Source organism: Lepisosteus platostomus, chromosome 5 (genome assembly GCF_059453375.1).
Source record: "Lepisosteus platostomus isolate fLepPlt1 chromosome 5, fLepPlt1.hap1, whole genome shotgun sequence".
Lineage (NCBI taxonomy): Eukaryota > Metazoa > Chordata > Actinopteri > Semionotiformes > Lepisosteidae > Lepisosteus > Lepisosteus platostomus.
This window is the reverse complement of record NC_142615.1, coordinates 58,375,043-58,402,112: the sequence shown is the minus strand read 5'-3', so window position 1 is coordinate 58,402,112 and position 27,070 is coordinate 58,375,043. Positions and strand designations below refer to the sequence as shown.

General features: G+C 41.6%; 1 protein-coding gene and 1 non-coding gene across 2 annotated transcripts; one reads left to right on the top strand and one right to left on the bottom strand.

Moving 5' to 3' along the window:
- Positions 1 to 8,019: 8,019 nt before the first annotated feature.
- Positions 8,020 to 22,691, top strand: LOC148670252 (antigen WC1.1-like). The gene is made up of 15 exons (XM_088631015.1): positions 8,020 to 8,359; positions 8,786 to 9,094; positions 10,869 to 11,183; positions 12,163 to 12,390; positions 12,613 to 12,711; positions 15,249 to 15,563; positions 16,552 to 16,854; positions 17,029 to 17,097; positions 17,298 to 17,609; positions 17,928 to 17,948; positions 18,378 to 18,521; positions 18,620 to 18,718; positions 19,117 to 19,188; positions 20,517 to 20,588; positions 22,303 to 22,691. Exons 1-15 carry the CDS (start codon positions 8,020 to 8,022, stop codon positions 22,476 to 22,478), a joined length of 2,874 nt encoding a protein of 957 aa, XP_088487141.1. The 3' UTR covers positions 22,479 to 22,691.
- Positions 22,692 to 25,284: 2,593 nt separating this feature from the next.
- trnaa-ugc (transfer RNA alanine (anticodon UGC)) lies at positions 25,285 to 25,356 on the bottom strand. Its single transcript has one exon. It is a non-coding gene; the product is annotated as a tRNA-Ala (tRNA).
- Positions 25,357 to 27,070: the final 1,714 nt, after the last annotated feature.

Here is a 27,070-nt window from a genome sequence, read left to right as displayed (position 1 = left end):
CAGAGAGGAGAACCAGGAGCTCTGCTCTGTCTCTAAGAGGCTGTGAGGAAGGAGAAAAGGGGGAGATGTGATCTGAGTCCAGGCTGTTCTGTCTGATATTATTCATGTAGCAGCACTGATTGTCTGAATGTCCTCTGGTTCTGAATTGTCGGGATAAAGAGAAATATGGAGATGAGCGTCTGTCTGTTCAGGAGGTAGGTGTTTGGGTAAAGTACTGAGGGACTCAGAGCTCTGTGTGTGAGTCTGAGCTGTGAATCTGAGAGGAGATACTTTTTTTTTATTCTGCCTCTGAGAAGTCTTTTCCTTTGCCAAGCAATGTTCCATCCCCTTCAGATACTCTGCACAGACTGTCAGAGTAAGCAGAGAGGAGAGAGAGATGGACAGATAAGAGCACACACTGTGAGAGAGACAGGATGGGGGAGAGAGAGGAGAAGGAGCAGGAAGACAGTGCAGGTGTTCAACCACACTGTGACCACAGGAGACAGGAGGCTTTTCTAAGCTGGAGCTCTGAGAGTCAGCCTCTATATTGACAGGAACATTCCGTCCTGTACAGCCCTATGAGAGACCATGAGAGAGCTGTGTGAGGAGAGAACCTGTTACCCTGTACAGCACTAGAGTTCTGAACACTGGACTCTCCTGTGTCTCCCTGTGCAGCACGCAGCTCTGAACACTGGACTCTCCTGTGTCTCCCTGTGGAGCACTGGAGCTCTGAACACTGGACTCTCCTGTGTCTCCCTGTGCAGCACTTGAGCTCTGAACACTGGACTGTCCTGTACAGCACTGGAGCTCTGAACACTGGACTCTCCTGTGTCTCCCTGTGCAGCACTGGAGCTCTGAATACTTGGCATCCCTGTGTGTCTCCCTATACAGCATTGGAGCTCTAAACACTGGACTTTCCTGTGTGTCTCCCTATACAGCACTGGAGCTCTGAACACTGGGCTCTCCTGCGTGTCTCCCTGTACAGCTCAGCTCTCAGCTGCCTCATCACACTGATACCCACAGCTTCACAGTACAGCCTGGCTTCCTGTGCTGGAAGAGCTCAGAGGAGCACAAACCACAGACTCACTGCAGTCTGACCTGTAGCTCCAGTACAGCTCTGAGGAAACAGGCCCATTTCCTAAAGACAGGGGAGTGAAGAGAAAATGCAGGTTTGCTGAAAACAACTTTTACAGAAGGACATATATGTTGTCATGTCATTATATGAAAATGTTTCATCCTGGCCTATCAGGGATTGATGTGTTTAATTACAGCTGTTAGGCTGTATTAACAAGGACTGATTGTTTCTTATTAATAATTTTGTTGTTGTTTTATACTTTGAACCTGACTCCTGCTCTTCTGCTTCTGCAGTTATTATGGTGAAGCTGCAAAAAGTACTACTGATACTCCTTCTGTTACTACTAATGCTACTAAAGCTATTACTGTTCCTACTGCTGCGGGTACTACCGTTACTGCTGCTACTGCTGCCACTGACACTACTGCTGCTATGATTAATAAGGAGGAAATGAGTTGTGTTCTCACTGGGTGTCTTAACAAGGACTGAATTTTCATTATGCTGTTTTTCCGACTTTGAAACTGACTCCTGCTCTTCTGTTCCTGCTGCAGTTATTATAGTGAAGCTGCAACACAGCTCTGCTATATTGTTGAACTGAAGAGTAAAAATATAGAATAACTACTAATACTACTACTATTACTACTGCTACTACAGCTACTACTACTGCTGCCACTGATACAACAGCAACTAAGAAGATTTTACTGCTACTCCTACTGCTACTTCTAATGTTACTAAAGCTAGTATTACTAATATAATTAGTGCTGTAAGAAGTATTGTTATTGCTACAAATACTGCTATCACTACAGCTACTAACACTACTAATAATAAGGAGGAGGTGAGCCATGTCCTCACTCTGTTCAGCCTGGGGTTGTATCAGGGTATCAGTATCAGTTCAGCTCCACTGTGCTATTTGAGAGTCTCAATCACACAGTCAGCTCCACACAGAGAGACACTGAGGCAACAACTAGAGGGCTGGAACATCTGTGTGAACTGGAGCTGCACAGGGACAGACTCAGGGTCTGAGGCACTCAGCTGGAAGAGCTGCTGTCCACCAGACTCAGTATAGAGGGGACAATCACTGCTGGGCTTTTCTTTCTTTTTCATTTAAATTATTGGTCTCCAATGATAGCCACTGGACAGACAGTTCATACTTTATCCACCTTGTCTCTGTATTCTTGTGCTGACCTTAGTGACCTCACTACCCCCTAGAGGACAGGCTCTCCTCACACTGTCCTTGAACAGGACCAGAGGGCACTGCTGTCTGGAGATACAACAACTTCTCTGTGACTCACCAGTCACTGGACCCTGCCTAACACAGACAGCAAGACACACAGGACTTTATTCAGGACACCAGTCACTGGATACTCACACAGCCATTGAAACCACTGTCCACTGCGTGGATCACAGATCACAATGACACAGGAACCCACAGGAAGAAATAGGGTCAGCACAATTCTACAGTCATTGTGGTCACTGTACACTATAGAGACCACAGCTCTCAGGACACAAATATCCAAATCTCTGATCTGAAGGCACACGGTCTTTAAAACCACTGTCCACTGCAGTGACCATAGTGACCATAGGTGCAGAATCTCAGGAACAAAGTCATTACAGCCATTGTCCACTTTAGTGAACATAACACATAGAAAGCCAGAAATATAGTAATTAAAGCCATTGTCCACTGCAGTACCGCCAGCTCCCAAAAACACAGGAGCACTGTCATTATATCTACTGTCCACTGCAGTGACTACAGTTCACAGGAACACATTCAGTGTAGCCACTATCCACTATAGTGACCACAGCACCAAGAAACAAGGGAAAACAGTCATTACAGTCACTGTCCACTATAATGACCACAGCACCAAAGAACAAGGAACACAGACAGCAAGAGACACAGGACCATATTCAGGAAACCAGTCAATGATACAGACAACAAGCATCACAGGACTATATATACATAATTGATTATCTTGATACTGATTTAAAATTATAATACTTGTCTAGAACTGCAAAGATTTTTTTTAGTTTAATATCTGATCTCTTCCTGCCCCTGCAGCACCTGCAGCCCTGCTGTCTGTATCTGTATCTGTGTTTCCTCCAGTGAGACACAGAGCTGCTCCTGTCTCTCCTCTTCTCCGCACTGCTGGGAGTGTCTTCAGGGAGAGGAAACAGTGATGTGTCTCTGATATATATGGAGAAGACTGAAAGGGCCCTGTGTGATTGGCCGTCCCGCCTGTGTGAGAGGTTCCTGCTGTCAGTCTGAAAAGGCAGTGCTGTGTGTGATTGGCGGGGCGGGGGGCTGTGTTGTTACTGGGGGTCCAGGGTGCGGAGCAGCAACTCAGTTGCCCTGTGGGCTCAGGGGTGAATACAGGGGTCTCAGCTGCGCTCTGTCCTGATGACAATGGAGAGCTGCCTGTCCATCTTCTCTCTCGCTGTCCTGGTGCTGCACAGCTCAGCCAGTAAGTGTCCTGTCTTTTCCTGTCATGTCTGAAATTTAAGATTAACTGAAATTAAAGTTTAGATGGAAAAGGAGAAAAAAGTGGGTTGAAGAATTTCTCACGTTTATTTGAAAATCACCTTTGCAGGTTATTCAAATTATTAAAAATTAAAATAACTATACTAATTATTATCACTTTTTTTCTGAGTGTGTGAGTGAGGAAGCATAATAGCTGCTTAGAATAGTTTTAGTTTGAGATCTTTGTATTTTATTAATCCTCTACAGAATATTACTAAAATATTATTAAAAGTATTTTAAATATTTTTCATTAAATTTATTAAATTTATTAATTTCATTCAGGTTCTATAACTCGGGAAAAATAATAAATTGCCTAGAACCATTTTATTTTTTTAAATCACCCATATTAATAATAATTCCACATCCATCAACGTACATATAATCATAAGGTTATAGTTTTCGACAGAAAAGGAGCAAAGAATACTGTGGTTGAGAGATTTTATTTTAAATGAAGCTTAAATGAAAAATTGTTCAAAATTATTTTTGTCTGGGTTTGCAAGTTTAGAAAAAAAATACAATCTATGGTAATCTTATTAAATAAATCACAATTAATAATATTGATTGATGCTACATTTACTACACTCATCTCTCCAGTATACCTGTTGGTTAATTAACATGTTATTAATACATAATTTATACACATTTAGAAACTATGCTGTAGAAAACATCTATGTCAGGCTGGGACGAGCAGGTTTTTTGTTGTTGTTGCCATGTTAATCATCTACAGTAGACACTGGTCATTATCACTCTCTTGATAATTTGTGATTTTATGTATAAATGTTATATACAAACTAGTATATAAAATCTATTTTAAAAGTTGTTTACAAATCCTAATCTGTTGCACTAATAATAATAAAATTCTTCATATGTTAGTAGCGGTTTGAGTGATATGCTAGAACATGTGACAAATGAGAAACATGATTCCATAATAATATAATAGCATACAGGCTGATTCAGAAAAATTTAGCCTGGATTGTTCATGGCTTTATTGTGCTCAACTTTGTCTTCTCTATATGGTATTATTAGAGACCGATGTATTAAGAGAAATTAGTGTGTTGGGGAAGACTGGAGTATTATTGAGACACAGATATTGTATTATTACAGACAGATGCATTAACAGAAATCAGTTTATTATTAAAGGCTGGAGAACTTTTAAGTTGCTGATTTATTATGTATTAACAGATATACATACAGTAAATGTGTCATTAAAGATTAAAGTGTTTATGCTAGAGAATTAAGACTTGAGTTTTAATGCAGCCATAAGCTGTGTGACATTCAGTTGCTGTTAAAACAAGTATTTTCTCTAGGTTTTATGAAAACTAGTGTTCTATTGTGATAGAAAGTTATTAGTATGTATTCTTCCTTATAAAGAGATATAATGGAAATTATAAAATGCTGAAAACATAAAATAGTGGAATCCTAGGACAATTGGCTATTACAGTTTTTAAAGGGTTAAAATAAAATTGATATTAGTATTATCTGCTTCATGCAGACAAGGTTTGCTGTGTTAAGACTTTGGAGAGACATACTGTACTGTAAAGGTCACATTTTTAATTGGTGTAGAAGTTAGAAAATGCAGAATTTAATATAAGTTGTGAAAACTTAGTATTGCTGGTGTATTATTAGCAACTGGGGTCGTATTACAAACTTATGTGTAAAAGCAATAATATAACAGTTGCTGGACTATGTCATATTACAACAATAATTTAAAAATGGAAGTTGTGGTTTATACTTTTACAGGATTTGACTGCAATTTCACAACTAAATAATTTAATTTGTGCTTTAGATTTATCTTAGTTACGTAAAGACAGGGTGACATGGCTTATTTTTGGTATATTGTGAAGTTTTATTAACATTTGTTTTCCAATGTGTTGTGTGTGCATCAGAAATTAATAATAAAATGCAAGTACCTAAGAAAGGCTAATACAAATTAAAATTAATACATAATATCATATGACTTAATAAATATAAAAAATAAGCAGGATTTCACTTAGAGATTCATAACCACAGGACTTGTTTTTTTAGCAGTTTTTCAAGACAACATCACAATAATATAAATAGTCACAGTATGTGTGTCCGTGTTAAACCTATCTGGTATTGTTGAGAAATGTTGTGCTTTAATATAATTTAATCAGACAATCATGTGTTCAATTTAGATGTTGAGAGGTAAAGGCAAGAAATACATTGTTCACAGTTCACACAGAGAATGAGGATATACACCTCAAATGCATCTCCTCAGTAGCACAGCAGTGAAGCACCTGGCAGCCACTGACCCCAGTTCCCAGAAACACAAGAACACAAGTCCCAGCTCTCTAAAGTCATTTATTACAGTACCTGTCCACTGTAGTGAATATAACTCCAATTAACACAGGAACACAGTCAATACAGTCACTGTCCACTTTAGTGACAACAGCTCCCAATAATACAGGAACACAGTCATTACAGCCTCTGTCCACCAGACAAGGCCCACTGAAGCCATACAATAATTATAGACATTATCCACTGCAGTGACACAGTACCCAGAAGAATTGTATTTAAAGAGATTTTTTGTTCCGATTTAAATTCAGCTTAATGGATATTTATTTAAATTATAGTGTTATATATGATTTTAAATAAATGTAATTCAATCTGTGAGTCAAGTATTAATTAAGGTCTTTAAAGGTCCAATCTAAAATAAAAATACATTGTTTACATATTTAATGTTTCAAGAGCAAAACAAATTATATAAATGAAAAAGTATTAAAAATAATTGTGATAATGATGGAAATTATCTGATATATTCTTGTCTATTGTAAAAAAATACACATTTTATTTTTTTCAGTTTGTATTTTCATAAATCATACTTTCAAAAACAACATTTTTAAAGATATTCATAAATGTGAGCTTCACCAGTATCTCACACAGTCACTGTGCTGCTAGACTCTCCAGTATCTCACACACAGTCACTGTGCTGCTAGACACTCCAGTATCTCTCACACAGTCTCTGTGCTGCTAGACTCTCCAGTATCTCACACACAGTCACTGTGCTGCTAGACTCTCCAGTATCTCACACACAGTCACTGTGCTGCTGGACACTCCAGTATCTCTCACACAGTCTCTGTGCTGCTAGACTCTCCAGTATCTCACACACATTCACTGTGCTGCTAGACTCTCCAGTATCTCACACATAGTCTCTGTGCTGCTAGACTCTCCAGTATTTCACACACAGTCTCTGTGCCGCTAGACTCTCCAGTATTTCACACACAGTCACTGTGCTGCTAGACTCTCCAGTATCTCTCACACACAGTCTCTGTGCTGCTAGACTCTCCAGTATCTCTCTCACAGCCTCTGTAATGCTAGACTCTCCAGTATCTCTCTCACAGCCTCTGTAATGCTAGACTCTCCAGTATCTCTCACACAGTCTCTGTGCTGCTAGACTATCCAGTATCTCTCACACAGCCTTTGTGCTGCTAAACTCTTCAGTATCTCACACACAGTCTCTGTGCTGCTAGACTCTCCAGTATCTCTCTCACAGCCTCTGTAATGCTAGACTCTCCAGTATCTCTCACACAGTCTCTGTGCTGCTAGACTCTTCAGTATCTCACACAGTCTCTGTGCTGCTAGACTCTCCAGTATCTCTCACACAGAGTCTCTGTGCTGCTAGACGCTCCAGTATTTCACACACAGTCACCGTGCTGCTAGACTCTTCAGTATCTCTCATACAGTCTCTGTGCTGCTAGACTCTCCAGTATCTCTCACACAGTCACTGTGCTGCTAGACGCTCCAGTATTTCACACACAGTCACCGTGCTGCTAGACTCTTCAGTATCTCACACACAGTCACCGTGCTGCTAGACTCTCCAGTATCTTACACACAGTCTCTGTGCTGCTAGACTCTCCAGTATCTCTCACACAGTCTCTGTGCTGCTAGACTCTCCAGTATCTCTCACACAGTCTCTGTGCTGCTAGACTCTTCAGTATCTCTCATACAGTCTCTGTGCTGCTAGACTCTCCAGTATCTCTCACACAGTCTCTGTGCTGCTAGACTCTTCAGTATCTCACACACAGTCTCTGTGCTGCTAGACTCTTCAGTATCTTACACATAGTCTCTGTGCTGCTAGACTCTCCAGTATCTCTCACACACAGTCACAATGCTGCTAGACTCTCCAGTATCTCTCACATACAGTAGTCTCTGTGCTGCTAGACTCTCCAGTATCTCTCACACAGTCTCTGTGTTGCTAGACTCTCCAGTATCACGCACACAGTCACTGTGCTGCTAGACTCTCCAGTATCTCTCACACAGTCTCTGTGCTGCTAGACACTCCATTATCTCACACACAGTCAAATCAAACAGGAAAAACAAAATACAAATACAATACCAGGTATGATTATAATATGTGTATCCTGTAGACATGGTTATAAGTCTGTACATTGTACATTTTATAACATTGTACAACGTATGTACAAATATATAAATGTATATTGTTTCAATCTTTGCAGGCAGTGCTGATGTGAGGCTGGTGAACAGTGCCAGTCCCTGTGCTGGGAGAGTGGAGATTTATCATGAGTTACAGTGGGGGACAGTGTGTGACGATAGCTGGGATCTCAAAGATGCTGCAGTGGTGTGTAGACAGCTGGGCTGTGGTTCTGCTCTAGAAGCACCAGGAGGAGCTCACTTTGGACCAGGAGTTGAACCAACCTGGCTGGATGATGTTTCCTGCACCGGGCTGGAGTCAGCACTCAGGGACTGTAGATCAGCAGGTTGGAGAGTGGAAGACTGTGGCCATGGGGAAGATGCCGGTGTGATCTGCTCTGGTAGGGTAGTTTACATTCATTTAATTCCAAATACAGTGGTGTGAAAAAGTGTTTGCCCCCTTCCTGATTTCTTATTTTTTTGCATGTTTGTCACACTGAAATGTTTCAGATCATCAAACAAATTGAAATATTAGACAAAGATAACACAAGTAAACACAAAATGCAGTTTTTAAATGAAGGTTTTTATTATTAAGGGAAAAAAAATCCAAACCTACATCTATTTTTCATCTATTTATGAATGGAACATTAAGAAGTCAAGATTTAAATTGAGAATCTATTACATTTATTTTTTCACATGAAGTTGGTTTATTTTCATAGGGTAGTAAGTTTAATTCTCACAGGCACCAGGTTCAGTGACAGTGAGCAATGAGCTGCACTATGAGAGATTACCTGCTCAGACTGACAGCCTTAGGTTCTCTATTGCAGGTTTTGTGAGGCTGGTGAATGGACACAGTCTCTGTTCTGGGAGAGTGGAGGTGAATCTCAAGAACACCTGGACCTCAGTGTGCGACTCTGACTTTGACTGGCAGGATGCAGAGGTTGTCTGTCGGGAGCTGGACTGTGGGGCTCCTTCAGTGATATACAGAGGCGCTCATTTCCGACAGGGCCAGGGTCTAGTCAGGTCAGAGCAGTTCCAGTGTACAGGACAAGAGTCCAAACTACAGCACTGCCCCACTGCAGCCAGGCCAGAGCAGAGCTGCTCCCAGAGCAGAGCTGTGGGTCTGACTTGCACAGGTAAGATAAAATCACTTGACTAAAGGAGAGGTCTTGTCATTTGTGACACAACCCAGGGTATTGCAGAGGCGATGTATAAGAGTTGTGTAGGACTAGTGTAGCACTGATGTTGGACAGTCCTTATGTCATTGTTTCAGTAGCCCGCCAGGTGTGTATACCCCTAAAGGGGTATAAGAAAATAGCAGATTATAACGGCAGTGTAACGAACAGTTCTTTCCGGACCCTATGCGGACGACACAGTCCGACGGAGTGGGGAAACACTAGGGAAACGTCATGCAGGAAAACGGGGCTGAAGACAAGGGGGCGTGTCCAAGGTGCGCTGGTGCACGGGGGAGGTGTGGCCGAGGCGAACAATCCGAGAGTAGTCCTTAGGGAAAATCCAAAACGCAAGGGTAAGTCCAAAACCAGGAGGTCCATCAGAGCAAGAATTAAAAAACCACGAAGGCCGGGTCGGAACCGGCGGACGGGGAACAGGAACGGGAACCAAGATTAAAACCTTAACGGGACCAGGCACTTCCAGGTCCCGGACTCGCACGATATGGAAATCAGATGCTGAGCCCGGAAGAGCGTCAGCACCTGGCTTTTAAGGTGGGCAGGGAATGGGGAGCAGGTGCATAGAATACAGTCTTGAGTGAAAGGGCTGGAGCACCCTTAAGGAGGGGGAATTAATATCGTGACAGGCAGAGGCGATGGAAGTTTCTGCCTGGGCTGTATTGTGAAATATACACCTACAACCTGTGCTGTGGCCACAACTGCCCCTCACCCTGAGGCTGGAAAAACCTCCAAGCCTGTGCTGTGTCGAAGCCTGTTTTAATAGCAGTAACCTGTCCTTCAGCTCTCAGACTGAGTGGAAAAATAAGTAGGTGGTGCTGTAGCAGGTAGCTGCTCTTCAGCCCTGAGGCTGAGAAAGGTCTATGTGATGGCAGTGGCTGTTACAGGTATAGCAAGTTTTACTTGTAGGTCGTCCTTAACTCACTATCTGCTGGTATTGCAGTCTATTTTCTCATCTGTTAGGTATTTGCTGGAGGTCAATTTTTGTTTTTGTTTTTGTTAGTCAGATTAGGACAAGGAGTTAGCCGGAAGACTTTCCTTTTTGTGTTTGTTGTGTTTTCGGGTTCACAGCTAGTTACTTTTTTATTTTTCTTATTGATAGGACCTCACATGTACAGTAACTGTGGGACTAGTTAAATAACGCTGTACCTGAAATTGTAAAATCACCTACTACTCTGGTTTGTTTTTTCAAAAACAGGCACAAGTGCTGTTTGTTTTTGGTCTTTTTTGCGGCTCATTGTCAGCCACAACGGGCACACCTGCACACTCTCTAAGTTTTGGGAAGGCTAGGTGGGAGCATAACACAACGCTCTTCTTCAGGTCTAAGGCTGGGGTAGTAGTGATGAAAAATAAAAGTGAAAGCCTTCAGCTCGGAGGCTGATGATCGGGCAGTATTTGTTCTGCGTCTTCTTCTCCTGCTTGTCCTTCCTGGTTTCATCAGGCCTGGAGCAGGGAGCACATTGTCTCCTGTGAGCTTCACATCACTATCTTAGGTACTGGGAAAGCTTGGCAAAAATAAAGGAGTCCCTGGGAAAAGTAACACATCTTGAAGAAGCCTTAACATGGCATCACAATATTTGTTCTTAGTCAAAGCTTTCTGTTGGTCTCTCGGTCACTGAGAGCTGGATGTTACAGTTTTTTCATCTTATTGATTTTTTTTTATTGTTGTATTTCATGTGCCCTGTTATGGTATCATGCTGATGAAGTTCTCTCCTATCTGCAGGATACACAGGGTTCAGGCTGGCGAACGGCTCGGACTCCTGCTCTGGACGAGTGGAGCTGCAGTACGACAGTAAATGGGGGACAGTGTGTGATCAGTGCTGGGACCTCACAGATGCCAGTGTTCTCTGCCAGCAGCTGGGCTGTGGGGAGGCTGTAGCAACACCAGGACAGGCCTGGTTTGGACAGGGCAGTGGACCAGTATGGGCTGATGAGTTTGATTGCAGGGGGAATGAGAGCCGTCTCTCAAACTGCTCTGTCTCCTCATGGGGGAGAGCAGGGTGCTCTCATGGACAGGACGCAGGAGTCATCTGCTCTGGTGAGAATGCAACCATCAAACCAATTTACATCTTGATAATTAAACATGTTAACTACTAAAAATATATGAACTCGGGACATGCAGCCATTACATGCAGAATGTAAATGTGATTTCGACACATTGCTGGTGCTCCACTTCCATCAATCTGTTGGATCCTAGTGAAAAATTGTCTTTTAAATTGAAATTCCAACCGTTTTCTAACAGCTTCATCCAATTTAGGGTCATGGGGGAGTTGGAGCCTACCCAAGCAAACAACAGGAGAAAGTGATACCAGTCCGTCACAGTGCACACACAGACACAAACACACACCGATACCTGGGGCAGTTATCCCAAAATCTAAATAACCTGTCAGAATGTTTCTGGACTGTGGTAGGGAATCCACGTGAACATGGGAAGAACATGTAGGTCATTAGTGCTGTGAGGCAAGCAATGTTAACTACTGCACCACAATGCCATCCAATAAATGAAACATGATGTCCAAACATTTTGTTGAAAAACTGTTAATAATTAACATTGGGTGGAGTGGTGGCTCTGCGGCTAAGGATCTGTGCTTATGGCTGAAAGGTTGCTGGTTCAAATCCTGTGACTGGCAGAGGAATCCTACTCTGTTGGGCTCCTGAGCAAGGCCTGTAACCTCAACTGCTCCAGGGGTGCTGTACAATGGCAGATCCTATGCTCTCTCCCTGTCTGTGTGTGTCTCATGGAGAGCAAGTGGGATATGTGAAAAGATAATTCCTAATGCAAGGAATTGTTTAGGGTTAATAAAGTGATATTATTATTATTTAAAAACAATGCTTCTTGAGGTTGACACATGGATGTGTCATGTTAATTTTACCAAAAGATAACGATGAAATCAGTCAGGTATGAACAAATTTTCCATCCTTTTACCTGGACAAAACAAATTCTCCATCTCCGTGGGCTGGTTTTATGGTACTGATATCTGACTGACAATAAAACGTGATGTTCATTTATTTTTTAGATTCATCCTTGTCAGCTCTAGATGGTGGAGTCCGGCTGTCAGGAGGAGAGAGTCACTGTGATGGCCGGGTGGAGGTTCACTACAACAGCACCTGGGGGACACTCCTCCAGCACTCCTGGGGCTACAGAGAGGCCTCTGTGGTCTGCAGACAGCTGGGCTGTGGCTCAGTGGTGCAAATATACAACTCCTCTCTGTATGAGACAGGCGACAGTGCTGTGTGTCTAACAGGTATTCAGTGCTCTGTAGTACAAGTCTATAACTCCTCTCTGTATGGGACAGTGACAGTACTGTGTGTCTGACAGGTATTCAGTGCTCTGTAGGACAAGTCTATAACTCCTCTCTGTATGGGACAGTGACAGTGCTGTGTGTCTGACAGGTATTCAGTGCTCTGTAGTACAAGTCTATAACTCCTCTCTGTATGGGACAGTGACAGCACTGTGTGTCTGACAGGTATTCAGTGCTCCGGGGACGAGTCTCACCTGGTGAACTGCAGTTCTCCACAGACAGTTAGCTGCAACACTGGACAGGATGTTGCCCAGCTCTGCTCAGGTAGGAGCCATTCAAAGTATTTTTGACTGTTATCATATGCAGATTGATATGTAGGACATAAAAGACAAACCCTAAAAGATTTGTCACAAAATATAACAGCTGGACCTGTTAAGAGTTAAAATATTGTATGAAGTGATATTTGTTCCTATTTTAAGTCTTTTGTCCATTAATATAGACTGATAATAGAGCTGGGATAAATGTTTCCTGAAACTTGAGCATGTCTGTAGAAGAAGCTCTGTATATTGTTCGATCCAATCATCCCTTTCTGTAGAGATGCAGTGTTTTGTCATCAGGTTAATGCACTGCTGACCACAGATGTGAGGCCTGTGCTTCTAATTCATTAAGATCTCCTTTCTTGCAGTTGTGAGCAACAGAGATGAAAACTGAGAATATTTGCATGACAAGTCAATACATTAATAAAGAACAATGAAACTCTACAGCCTAAGGAAACAAACATTTTATCTATTCATTTTTTTGAAAGAATGATTGGTGGGCATTACCAGAACATATGGATGTAGATGCACTTACTACATCATAAGCATTGAAAAGTACTGGTTTATTAGGTCCATAAAAACAATCTTTTAGTTGTATTAATGATATATAATGTTTTATCTTGAATGGGCTGGATTTCCATTGATATAACAAGAAAATAAACATTAAAACATTCAGAATCTGTCACGCCCGACATCCCTCCCTAGAGGGCACTTCACTGCTCCCATTATTGTTCGTGTGATTAAGCTCTCCAGGTGTACCCTTTTAGTGTTATTATTTAAGACCAGCTCTTCTAGTCCTCGGGGCTCATCATTAGGGTAAGATGTCGCGAGGCCCGCCTAGCACCAGGACACCCTACGTCCGTCTCCTGAGGGCATAGGCCTCATCCCCGACACCTCCCGCTTCCTGAGCCCGGGGTCTGGAGGATCTTGCCCTGTCACCCTTGGACCTCCATGTTTTGTTTGTCCGTGTGCTCCCCCCTCCCGGGGATTTTAACTTTGTTGCGTCCCAGGATGGATTTCTAGTTGATGGACTCTCGGACTGTGCTTTGACCTGCCCTTGGACCCGTTTGGATTTGGATGCCGTTTTGTCTTCCTCGTACACTGTCTCACGGACTGTCACTATTATTTTGTGCACTATTAAACCCCTGTGTGTTCCTTTTTACCACGCCTCCTGTTTTCTCCAGCTCTTACCGCATCGCATAGGGTCTTCTACAAGATCTGACATGGATTTCAGTCCGTGTTCGTGACATAATCTTAACAAATCCATTGGAGATGGAGTCTCAGGTTGTCACAGAATCCAGGGGAAATTTCCGCCTGGAAGAAAGTGCCCTTAAACATCTTGGGGTGCAATATCTTGTGAAGTATAGACAGTAGAGGCCTGGACCAGGGCTTGAATTGAAGCTAAACCCTTGGATATTAAACCTGAATCATCACATTTCTCATATGTCTTAGTGACATAGGCAGTGCTAGAGAGGCTATATATAGGATTTAAGCAGTAAAAAAGAAGACTTCTTACAAACTGATTGCTAGAATCTGATTGATCTGCACTTGACTGACATGCAGGCAATGAAGATTAAACAAAAACTTGTTTTTTGCTCAGCATTGCCCCAAACAGCAATGATATCTCTCTAAGCCTCAGAATGGTCAGAATTCATTGACTTATAGCTATTTCTATTCGGGTTTTCTACAGACACTTAGTTTGAAGACAGGGTAAAAATCCATAGTTTACCCCTTGTTATATAAAACATTTTTCCCTTATAACTCTATAATCTGAAATCCTCTATGATGCATAAACAGGCTAACCAGAGAATTACCCTGCATCCTAAATGAACAGAATATGTTCTCACTAATATAATGCCGAAAAGTGAATGAAAATCTACTTTCTATTCTAAACCTCCAACTAGGAGAGAATGCCTTTAGCCTGAGGATTGCACAATAAAGGAAACCTGAAAATGTTTTAATGTTCTTAAATTACAAGACTGCAAGGTCTCTCAAACAAGGTTCACATTATTTAACTTGAATTTTATCTCCAGTTCTTCTTGTCTGACATGCCTCCTCTCTCTTCCTTCCTTCAGTTATCTCTCTCTTCTTTCTCTTTGTTTATATTTTATCCTGTGAATTAAGTCTGATGACAACTCTAATAAGGAGGTAATTCGAGTAAACCAAAAGATTCACTTTGTTCCTCTGTGCTTACCAGTTCTGCAGATATGTAAACTAATATTTTTGAGACTCCTAACTTTTTTTTAAGAGTCAACGTTAGCTTGAATGACACCACTCCAGCCATAATGATATATATGTCTCTTTCCTAGCCCAGCACTCCCTCAGGCTAGATGAGGTAGGAGGTAATTGTATCAGCAATGTTTATAGAAATTCACACCTGAAGAAGGCTCCACGGCCGAAACGTTGTGTTTTTTTTCTTCTTTTTTTCAGCATGGAATAAACCTATTGTTCCTTTGCAGCCTACGCATGCTGATGCAGCTACCCACCTGAACTACTATGTTTATAGGAATGTGTCTTTATCATTTGGTCCTGCCTCTCTCCTAGCCCAGCGCTCCTTAAGGCTGGTTGGAGCAGGAGGCGATTGTGCTGGGAAGCTGGAGGTTTATCACAATGGCTCCTGGGGGACAGTCTGCGATGACTCCTGGGACCTGGCAGACTCTCAGGTGGTGTGCAGGCAGCTCCAGTGTGGGACGGCCCTCAGTGCCCCAGTGCCAGCCTCCTTCAGCCAGGGAACTGGACCCATCTGGCTGGACGAGGTGGGCTGTATGGGGAACGAGTCGTCTCTGTGGGAGTGTCCTTCAGCAGGGTGGGGACAGCATGACTGTGGACACAAGGAGGATGTGAGAATCCTGTGTTCAGGTAAACGAACGAAAAAAAAAATCATCCATATTCTCGAATTCCACAACGTGGATATGGTTTGCATTTGGAGTGCTTAAATATATCCTATTGAGGAAAATTCAATTCAATACAGTTTAGTTTTATTTGTATTTTTTCAATGGACATTGTTACAAAGCAGCTTTACAGATTTCCAGGCCTGAACCAAGGCTCGAAAGGGGGAGCCTATCCTCCTCTGTTAATTAAAATGAACAGACATGGTGAAAAAGATAGTATTTTTATTTCAGTAATGTGTAGTGAGGTCCAGCAGTGTCTGGAATGTTCAGTGGTTTCCTTTGGTTGAAATTTCTCTGGGAAGTTGAGTTCGACAGGTAGAAGGAGCTGGACTCTGGGCCTGGCTTCCTAACACTCCACCTCAGAATAGACAAGAAATAAAGTATTAGTGAATGACAACGAAAACAGAAATTGGTAGGTTGCGTGGCTTGCTTTTCCTTAATATTTATCCGAAGGCTAGACTGAACAAATATGTTTTTAACCCAGATTTGAACACTGGGAGTGCGTCTTAATTCCACACATCTGCGGGGAGGCTATTCCAGAATTGGGGACCTCTATGAGAAAATGCTCTGTTGCCAGCTGTGACTTTTTTTAATTCCAGGAACAACTAGGTAACCTGCTCCTTGTGATTGAAGTGTACGAGAGGGATTATAAGGGACTAAAAGATCACTCAAATATTTTGGGCCAAGATCACGCAAAGCTTTGTAAAAAGAGACTAAGATATAGTTATGATACAGCTGGGAATGCTGTAGAACCACACAGTCCTGTCACCTTCATATCAACTGTGTTATTGTACAGCTGTCCTTGTTTCATTACGTGAGTCAGTTATAACTGGATTAGTACGGGAAATGAGACTTGTTGCTGTTCACATTGTTTGCTTGTAGTTTCTTACCAGTTCAGAATGAAATGCTGTCTTGTCAGGGTTTGTTTCCTTTGACTTTCCGTGCTGTCTTGATAGATCACACTCTCCTGAGGCTATCTGCAGGCTGTTCAGGACAGGCAGAGGTTTACTACAATGGCACCTGGGGCAGCATCTGTGCCAACAGCATGACAGACACTACAGCTGCAGTGATCTGTAAACAGCTGGGCTGTGGAGACAAGGGCACCACCAGAGAGACAAACTCCAGGCTGAGCCCTGATCCCAAATGGCTGGACTTTGTCTCCTGCCGCAAACACGACTCCACCCTGTGGCAGTGTCCCTCCTCCCCCTGGGGTCAGAATGACTGCACAGACCGAGAAGTGGCTAACATCACCTGCTCAGGTACAGAGGGAAGAGTAATGCTCTGTAAATTAGTGTTTTGCCATATTTAGAACAGACAAAAGCTTTAAACTGAATTCTTATTAATTTATATCCAAACATGTATAAAAATGAAAGCAATGTCATTGTTATTCATTTTATAATAATAATGTTTTATATGATTATTAATCTTTGAAGGTCCTAGAAAAGAAGCTGACAGAAGCACTCCAGCCCCTCAGGAAGAGCAGCCTCAGCTGTACTGCCCAGGTGAGTTCAGTGTGTAAAACAGTCAGAGACACTGCAGCCCTGAGCTGAGGAACAGTAACCATACAGCTCTCTTCTAGAGCCACTCAGTACCTCACTGATCTCTACTACAGTCACTGAGCTAAATACACTCAGTAACCTCTCTGCTCTCATCTACAGTCACAGATCTAATGACACTCAGTAACCTCACTGTTGACTTTCAGTCCCCCTGGCTCTGCGCCTGGTTGGAGGCACTAACTGCTCTGGCCGGGTGGAGCTGCGGTATGAGGGCTCCTGGGGGACAGTCTGTGACGACTCCTGGGACCTGCAGGATGCCCAGGTGGTCTGCAGACAGCTGGGCTGTGGGGACGCAGTGAGTGCAGCAATAGAGGCCTCATTCGGACCAGGAAACGGCGCCATCTGGCTGGACGAGGTGAACTGCACAGGCAGTGAGCTTCACCTGTGGGACTGCTGTCACTCTGGACTGAATCAGAGCGACTGTCGACACAAGGAGGATGCAGGGGTTACCTGTACAGGTGAGGATAGTCTTAGAACTGTAGATAAACAAGGTAGCAGATCAATGGAGAAGTTAGACTGATGTCACCCATACTCTATCACTGCTTAATATCTAACTGAACCAACTAAGATCATCAGTCACAAGATTTGGATGTTTTGTAGCCATGTGTGTGTGAACAGCACTAGGCTTTAATTCCGAACAAGACACCATTCATCCAGCAATCCTAGATTTGACCTCAAGGAACAAATATAAAGATTTTCTTTTTAAGACCACTGTGGATTCAACCTGCTGTAAAACCAAAGACAAAATAATGACAGTTCTCCTATCTCTTTTACAGGTTTGTCAGATACAACAGCCAGTCCAGCAACAGCTACAGGTGAACAGAAATCTTCCTTGTCATTGATAACTCCTGTCTTTCTGTCTCTTCAGATTCCCAGTGTAGCTGTAGTGTCTCCTCTCCTCCTTAAGTGTGAAGATCAGTGTCTCTTCAGATTCCCAGTGTTGTTGTAGTGTCTCCTCTCCTCTCTCAGAGTGAAGATCAGTTTTTCAGATTTCCAGTGTAGATCTTGTGCTAGTGTCCTCTCTTTCCTCACTGATTTAGTGACAGTCCTGATGGGTTAGATTGGGAGTCCTTAACTATTCTTCATTGATCTTGGGTTCACCCTGAAGCCATGATAGCCACATATCGGAACAGGAGGAGAACAGGACATGTGTCGAAGTGTATACAGTATGAGCCCAAGAGCACCTCTCCTGATCCCTGTTCATCCATTGTCTCCCCCTCTCTCAGGCAGAACCAGGACAACAACCCAGACACAGCCACTGGGAGGCCTGTCTGCCTCGCCCCTGGTCCTCCTGCTGCTGGGGGCTCTGCTCTTCGTGGTGCTGGCCCTGTTAGTGGGGCAGCTGATCCAGAACAGGAATCTGAGAAAAGGTAGGGAGGGAACTCTCCATCCCCATAGTGACCTCTAGTGGTCATTTCTGTCAATCACATGGAGTTGATATTTATATAATTACCTTTTCCTCACACAGCCCTATCTAAAGGACCACTTGCCTCCTATCATGATGCCGTTTACGAGGAAATAGAGTACAAACTGGCCAGAGAGGGAACCTACAGCGCCCCCAGGAGAGGTGAGTGGAGAGAGTCTTCAGGAGTGATTAGTCTCCATCTTCTGAGGAAGATCTGAGGACTTAACACTTGTAGAAAATCTCACCATAGTGGTTTTAAAATCTGTAGAGTTTCATTTCCCAACTGCTGTCAAAGTAAGTGAAGAAAAGCATCATAAACTCTGTGTTTCTGTTGACAACCTGGCTTCTCTCCCAGTAAGAGACAGTGCTGACTGACTGTAGGAATTTTTTTTTCTCAACTGGTGTCAAAGTAACTGACACCACAGTTCACAGTTCCTGATCTGCCTTATACACACAATCTCTGAGATACTGTTCACACCCTGGCTTCTTCCACAGCCAGTGGAAGACAATGAGTCTGCTGTCTGACTGCAGGTAATATTGATCTGTCCTCCTGTTCACAGGGAGATTCCTCTCTGATGAGCTGCCCTCTGGATACGATGATGTGGAGGACAGTGAGGGAGACCCAGTACCAGGTGAGGGGAGATGGAGTCAGGGGGCTCAGTGTGGGAGTGAGGAGGTCTTCAGTCCAGTGCTCACTCTCACCTCAAACCAGGCTGACGTTTAGAGAACTTATGTAGAAAATCCTGAATTATATAAATATAACCACACGTGTTTGATACTTTATAAAGTCTGTTTTTCAGTGTTGCCTCACACTAGCCTTATCTCAGCAAATCATAGATGCTGAGCAAAACTAGACCTGGTCAATACTGGGGTGGTAAACAGGGTGCTGCTCTAATTGGTTTTGATAGAAAATGAGACTGCGGAACAGCATGCTGTAAAAACGGCCTTTCAGATCAGATAAATCAGCGACCCTAGAGTTTTGGCTTAACTATACACCACAAAACATTTAAAATCACACTTTCCAATTACTTTGCAGCTCTATGGTCAAAGTAAGTCTGAGTCCTGAAGTGTAAATTATCTGTCTCTCTGTGTGGTTCAGGAGACTCGATAACCTCTCTGAAAGAAGAGATCCCAGAGTACTATGATGATGCTGTAACTGTACCTCAGAGTCCAGATGCCTTGTCAGGTGGGTTATTTCAGTCCAATCACATGGGGAAACTCTGCACCAATCCCACAGAGTCTGAATCTCTCTACTCTTTCTTGGATCTCAGCCTCTGAATACGGAGTCTGTACTATTCTGTACCAGTTACATGAATCTGACTCTCTCTCTGTGATCTCAGCCCTGCACACTCAGTCTGGGTCACTGCTGCCAGTGTCCGGCTCCTCTTCAGTATCTCATAGGGTTCACATCACCACCCTCTCTGTCCAAATACAGCCAAACTTTCTCTGCCCTGTTTTCCTTCAACATCTTATTTGAAAATCAAAGAATTGTTTTACATTTATTACAGTTGTGAATAGGACTGGAAATCAGGTTCCCCCTGATCTCCTGTACTTAGAGCCTGGAGTTTTAGATCCTGTGTGATGTTCAGTTAATCAGTGTGTTCTGATGAGCTCCAGCAGTCCTGTGCTCTAGATAACTCAGTGTGCTGATGTGTGACAGTGAAGCTGTGCTCTGTGTGCTTTAGGAAAGCTGATGTCCTCTGTGAAAGAAGAGGCCCCTGAGTACTATGATGATGCCATCACTGTGCCCCAGAGTCCAGACACTGTGTCAGGTGAGTTATTATAAATAAGACTAAGGAGTACCCCCTGTACCAGCCCACAGTAGCCTTTGTCATTAGAAATTAGTCTCAACCTAATTTCATATCTACAAATAAACACTACCTAGAAGAGAAAAGGTCTCTGACAGGCCAGTCTGTGTCAGAATGACAGAGCCATTACTGACCTGCTCTTCTGTTCACAGGGAGACTCCTCTCTGATGAGACACCCTCTGGGTACAGTGATGTGTTCAGCAGTGAGGAAGACCCCACTTCAGGTAAAAGGGGCTACAGCCAGGGGGCTCAGTGTGGGTTAGGTAGTTCAGGGATGGGAAAGATAACCTCCAGTAATCCATCTCTGTTGCACTGTCATCCAAGACAGGGGGGAATCAGTCATTTTGCAGTAGCGGTAGCTTCACTCTGTCATGTCCTACAAGGATCAATAACAGCCAATAAAGACTGAGAGACCTGAATTGTACAAAGTTAGATCACAAAGATCACAGTGTCACTGAAACCCACCTACTGACACACCTAGCCAATCAGATTTAAATTGATTTAAATTGATCAGCAGCTGATTAATGATGAGTGAATGAGGTCTGGGCAGAACAAAGCTTTAGATTCCCCAAGACCAGGAATTCTGTTCTCTGACTGCAGAGAGAATTACTAGGCTCAGAAATTACTAGGTCTTCCTCACTGTGGTTTTAGAGCATTGATGCTTCATAAGTATAAGTGAATTCTACACTGAATCATCAATTCTTCCAAAAAGATACAATTTAATTAAAAAAACCTATTAAACGCTTTTGAGTACAATATTGTTACATCTATTCTGTAAACTATAACTGTTAGTCGTCCACTAATAGCCATTGATATCAAAGCAGAGTACTTCTCAGATACAGTATGTTCTATTATGCTTATTGTTTGTTATGCAAATTATGATTATATCAATAAATTGTATATGGTCTGGTTAGAATACATGTGTGAGACTATAGATTATTATGTTTGATTAGTTTCTAAAAGTCTACAAGTACTCTCAAAATATACTACTATAATTTTTTATTGTTACAGAAAATTAAAATCCCCATTCACTACACTATTGTGACTATGTAAGTGTTTTAAAAAATCTAGGTACACCTGGGTAATGTCATCAATTCCAATTCCAATTACAGTACATGGCTAGTGGCTGCAAAGCAAGGAGATGTTTGCTGAGATGCTGAGGTGTGAGATTCAGAGATCAAAGCAACCATAAAGTTCTGGGTAAATGATTGTCAATCAACTGTCCAGGAATGATAGAAGGCGAGAGCTACTTCTTGCTTCTACTACTTGTCCAGATCAACTGGAAAGACCAGACTGGAGTTTAGTCTTTGAACCTCATAAAGAGTGCTTGCCTTTCTGTTGTTTTTAGAAACTTTTATTTCTTTTTTATATAATCCCTTAGTTAAAAAGTGCCTATCCTGGCTAGTGGGAGCATCTTTAGAACAGGGAGATAGGTTCCCATTCATTTTGTAGCAATTGGGTTCACAAAGAAAGAGATTTAACTGTAGGTTGTAATGTCTTTGGTTTAGAAGGTTTGGTTTATCTCTTTCTTTTATGTAGGTGTTCTGTAAAAGCTGAATACTTAGTAGCAGTTTGAGGATTTTCTGGGTGTTTAGGATGTAGGTGTCTAAAACACCTTGTTAGCAAATTTGTAATTGCGTGTTGTATGTTTATGTTGTGTGTAGTGTTGTTAACAAATATTTAACTAATTGTCTCAACTATTACTTTTTTTCAATAAAGCTGTTCCAAAGAACAAATCTCTTATGTGCCTTTAACTATACCAAATGCTTGGGTATATTCTTGGCAAAATCTTTAAAAGTTGGGGGTTATGATTAATTTATTTTTTAATTTATCTACTCAGTCATTTTTGATATTCACAATTTTCATAATCCTAATAAGTAACAATATTATTTCAATAACTGGCTCATTTGACAAATCATGAGTCTGTCTCTCTGTCAGGTGTCCTCCAGCCTGGCCCTGGAGTGGACAGGGTCCTGCCCACACTGCCCTCTGAAGAAGGAGCCCCTGCCCCTGACAGGACTGACTACGATGATGTTGGGGATGACTCTCAGGGAGAGGATGGGCGCTGTGAGACTGACAGAGCTGTCTGGGAGAACCTCCTCCAGCAGGTCTAGACACAGAAGAGCTTCACCAACAGAGTCACAGTCTTACAACAGTTCTGAGCACTGAGACTGTCTGTGACCTGAGTCCACTTCACTCCACTGCTTCCACACTGACACTGTCTGTCACCTGAGAGCTCTGACCAGTGAGTCACTGTCCTCATTGACTTTGTCTACAGGACCTGCAGTTTGTGTTTTAAAACAGGGAGACCTTAAAGTTTCCTATTCCATTCAGTCTTTTTTCTTGTACAATATGATATGTTTCTGAAATAAAACTATTAATTGATATAGAATTCTGAATGTAACATTTCTGATGTGCAGAAATGTATAGACATTTTCTTAACGTTTCCTTTTTAAAAATAAACCTTTTAAAACCATTTTGTCATTCATTTGTAATTTCTTAATTTTGTACAATTAAAGACTTTTAATTAAATAAATAAGGAACCTTTGGCCACTCACAATGATAAAATTAACCCCAGAAGGAGAGAATGTCTAAATGTTTGTGATCAATTCATAAGTATGATTTAATCCACACAAGGAACAAAAGGCACTGTCGACAGAGCCAGATACAACACAACCAAAGAGACAACCTGGCTGTTATTTACATTCCCTTCAAATCAAAAGGTTAAGATAGATAGATACTTTATTGATCCCATGAGAAGAAATTGCATCTATCTATCTAAGACTCCTTGTCCTGCCTTCAGGAGCTGCTCAATTTAAAACGCAGCATCCCACAGCACTAGAGACACCCCAATATTCACTTTATACTGCACTTCAAACCATAGGTATTTTATAGCACCCAGATTGACCAGTACAGAGCACTAGATACAGTAAATCATCTTCATATTTGAAAGAAATGTGAGTGTTTTGCACATTTCAAGCTACAACAAGTAAACATTTGAGTACCTAAGTCAATATCACCTGGAATGATCAATAATGACCAACATCGGCAACTTCCAAGAAAATCATTTTCGCTCATTGAATTTGATCTTCATACTCACCTTGCATTTTCAGCTATAATACTTCAAAATTACATTGCATATTTGGTGGAAAACTTCACAAATCTGTACAATTGTATTTTAATATCTTGGTATATGTACCTTCATTTTAATATACATGTAAGCATAAATGCTGTTCAGTATATTGTACTTTTGTTGTACTTTTTAAAACATTTTACCTGAGGACGCAAGGGTACTGTTATATCTTGTGATACATGCAAGACATCAGTAAAAGAAGGTGAAATTTTAATAAAATTGGTGAGTAAAAGAAAACCACAATTTGTATGAGATTATCCCTCGATATCAAAGATCAATTGAAGGATTTGAAGAAACTATCAAAGAAACAACAGCAATAGCAGATGATTTGGGTTTTGAACCAATGATTACACCTCAATAATCAATTGGTCTTCAAAAAAAGAAGAGACAGGCATGTTTTGAGCCTCATAATGATCCTCTTCTGGATCCACAAGAAACATGTTTTGGATGTACTTATAACTTCCATCGAAGAGAGATCTCATCAGTTGCATGCAATTAAAACTTTTGACTTTTTGGATGGTATTGAAAATATTTGTTTTAAATAAAATAAACAATTTTCCAACGAAGATCTCATGAAGTATTGCCAGGATCTATTCTTAGCGTTTGGTAGTGATAACACTGCTGATATTGATGGAGTAGAAACGTACGATGCGTTGACAGGATTTCTGAAGCGAGAAGTCCTAGAATGCCGCCTATAAATGAGCTAGGATTCATACCAAGAAATACTTTTTGTTTTTCACCCAGAAGGCTGCTATTGCATTACACATCTTGTGAACATTATCAGTTTTGGTAGCTTCTAGGCGCGATTTTCCAAAACCGAAACTAATAACAAAATTATTTAAGATGCACCATGTCCAAAAATTGTAAATCGAGACTAGTATTACTACAGAAGAAAATATTTAACTGAAATATTAATAAGACTATGTAAGTATAAAACGTAGAACAATTCAATTTATATAACTTATTTTTTATTCTTTTTGAAATGGGCTCACACACCGGAAGACACTAACGTTTATCTTCGTTAGAGTGTGTGAATAACAGTTTAACCCAAAATGTTTGTAATTGTGATTTTGTTAAAATGCAATAAATCGTCTATCAGCAGTAAGAAATTATTAAGAAAGTAAGAATTTTTTTTATTTCACAAACGGTAAGACGTGAAGAGAGTTTACAGTTCGTATCCTTCGCTTTGTCTTAACTTAAGCGTTCAGGATCCAAGCCCGTATGCGGACGGTTGTATTTCTTGAATCTCTTGTAATCATCAAAAGTCGTTGTTTAGTCCTTCAGTACTTTCTCGAGTTGTACCATGGATATTTTAAACGATTAATACTATTCATGCTCTTTTGCCTTTTCCTTCACATATGGAAAAAGTTCAAAGTGTCCTTATGGCTGTGCTCCACATCTACACGAGAGCACCTGTAACAGTACAGGACACACAGTGAGGAATTCGTGCAGCTTTCAGCTCAGTGCCAAGTCCAGAGGGAGGACTCACTCGCTGAATGATTTCTCAAGAAATCCCGGGTGAGATTTAACAGGTGATTTCTTCAACAGCCACGACAAGTGTGGAGACGTTCTCTGGATTTCCTGAATATGACGTTAAATTAGTTCAAATCATTTGTTGTAGTTAACAGAACTAAATGCTTTGGAGGTACATCTAAAACAGCAGAGCAACACTGTAGCACTTCGTGTGTGACTGAACTTAATTGTGTAAACCTGGATCTCTATGAACACCTACAAAGAGTTCTCACTCAACAGAAGATTGCAATGTGAGCACAATAATATAAAGCACGTGGAGATGCCAGGGATTGAACCCAGGACCTCATACATGCAAAGCATGCACTCTACCACTGAGCTACGTCCCCAGAATGCCTGCAATTTCCCACTTTCGTGTTTCCTCTACTACAGAGTAAATTCATGGGAATGAAGAAATAAGGAAGGAAAAATAATCGCATTGAAGCTTCCAGAGACTGGGCAAAAACGAATCAGTTATTTTTATATCCAGTCACACGGGCGACGGTGGTTAATTCCTCGACGGGGGAGTGCTTTTTTACCTCCTTACTCTACTGTCTTTCAATTTTGTTTTCTTTGAAAGCTTTTTGCATCTTTTAAGTGCTCTCGGTTAAACTACGCATAGAACAACAGCAATACTGATGATTTTCATGGACCGATGCACACTTCTTCTGTACAACTCCAGTGATAAAGCCCTGTCTGTAAATATTGAAGAAGAACGAAAAAGGGCGAAACAATGCTCCAACCACAGGAATGGTAACCGGAAGGATCGTGTTCTTATTTAATATGTCATTTTGAGATGCCTTGTCAACGCAGACAGGCGTTAGAGCTGAACAAATAATTTATAGTGGTGGTTGTAAACATGGAACATGTTATTTCTATACCAGGAAGAAAGGAGCAGACTCTTAAACTCTTTAACTCTTAAGTTAAAAGAGACAAAAACGACACCTAATCACAGCTTACATTAATTAAAATGACATCACAACAAAAGAGCGGAGCCTTGAGTGAATCAAATTCGTTTTCATTGAATGTCTGTGTCTTCATCACTTTGACCGGGGTAAAGTTAGCTTGAAGTACGAAAACGATTTTGGCACGCCTGTAGCGTTTTTATGAAACAATTGCTTTGTATATACAATTGCTCTGTGTATAAAGTACATTGTGAATGTTCTCACAGCCTTCAGTTTGTCTTTTTATTCCACGCACGAATATTCGTGTGTCCATATCACATATCATATAACACAGAACGCCTTTAAACCAAATGCATTTTAAAGACCACAACTTTGAAATAAACATATCAGTGAGCTTATTATTCTTTTCTGACACTCGGGGTTTTGATTGATGCGCAATTACGCACCATCTGGAACACTGGGGGACCGCTGTATACATACATACGTTCACAACGCAGAAATACTGCTCAATAGAGTTTCATGCGAAAAACCCATATATGACCATAGGAAGCAGAACAGCAGTTTCCAATTACCCAGACTGTCAGCACGGGAATAAAGCTTTGTTTTATTTCTGAAACCCTTTCTTTATTTCCTGTTTTCATTCTGCAGGAAAATTCCTGTTCTTTACTCGACAGCTTTTTAAAAACAGCACCCATGATGTTCAAATCATGATGTCCATGATTGTTTACACAGAAGACTGGCAGAGCTTTGGGTTGTGAATCTCTTTTTCTCATGGTTTTATTGAATGTGGCACTGTGCACTAGGATAGGGGGATGCTGTTCACAAGCCAATAGCATTTAAACCACAGCACCCAGAATGCTGCAAGTAAGTGTTTTACACACTAAGCAGGTCCTCTGACCTTTCCCAGCCTTGCTTTGGGTTGTGAAACCTCTTTCAGTTTTTTTTATGATTTTTTCAATACGGCACCGATTAGACATGCAATACAATGGGATAGGGAGGTCCTCTTCATGACTCAATAGCATTTGAAGCACAACATTCACAATGCTACAACCAAGTGTTTTACACACCAGACAGCCCCCCTCACCTTATACAACCTTGCTTTGGGTTGTGAAAGTGTTCTTTATTTGTTTATGATTTTATTTAATATAACACTACAGGT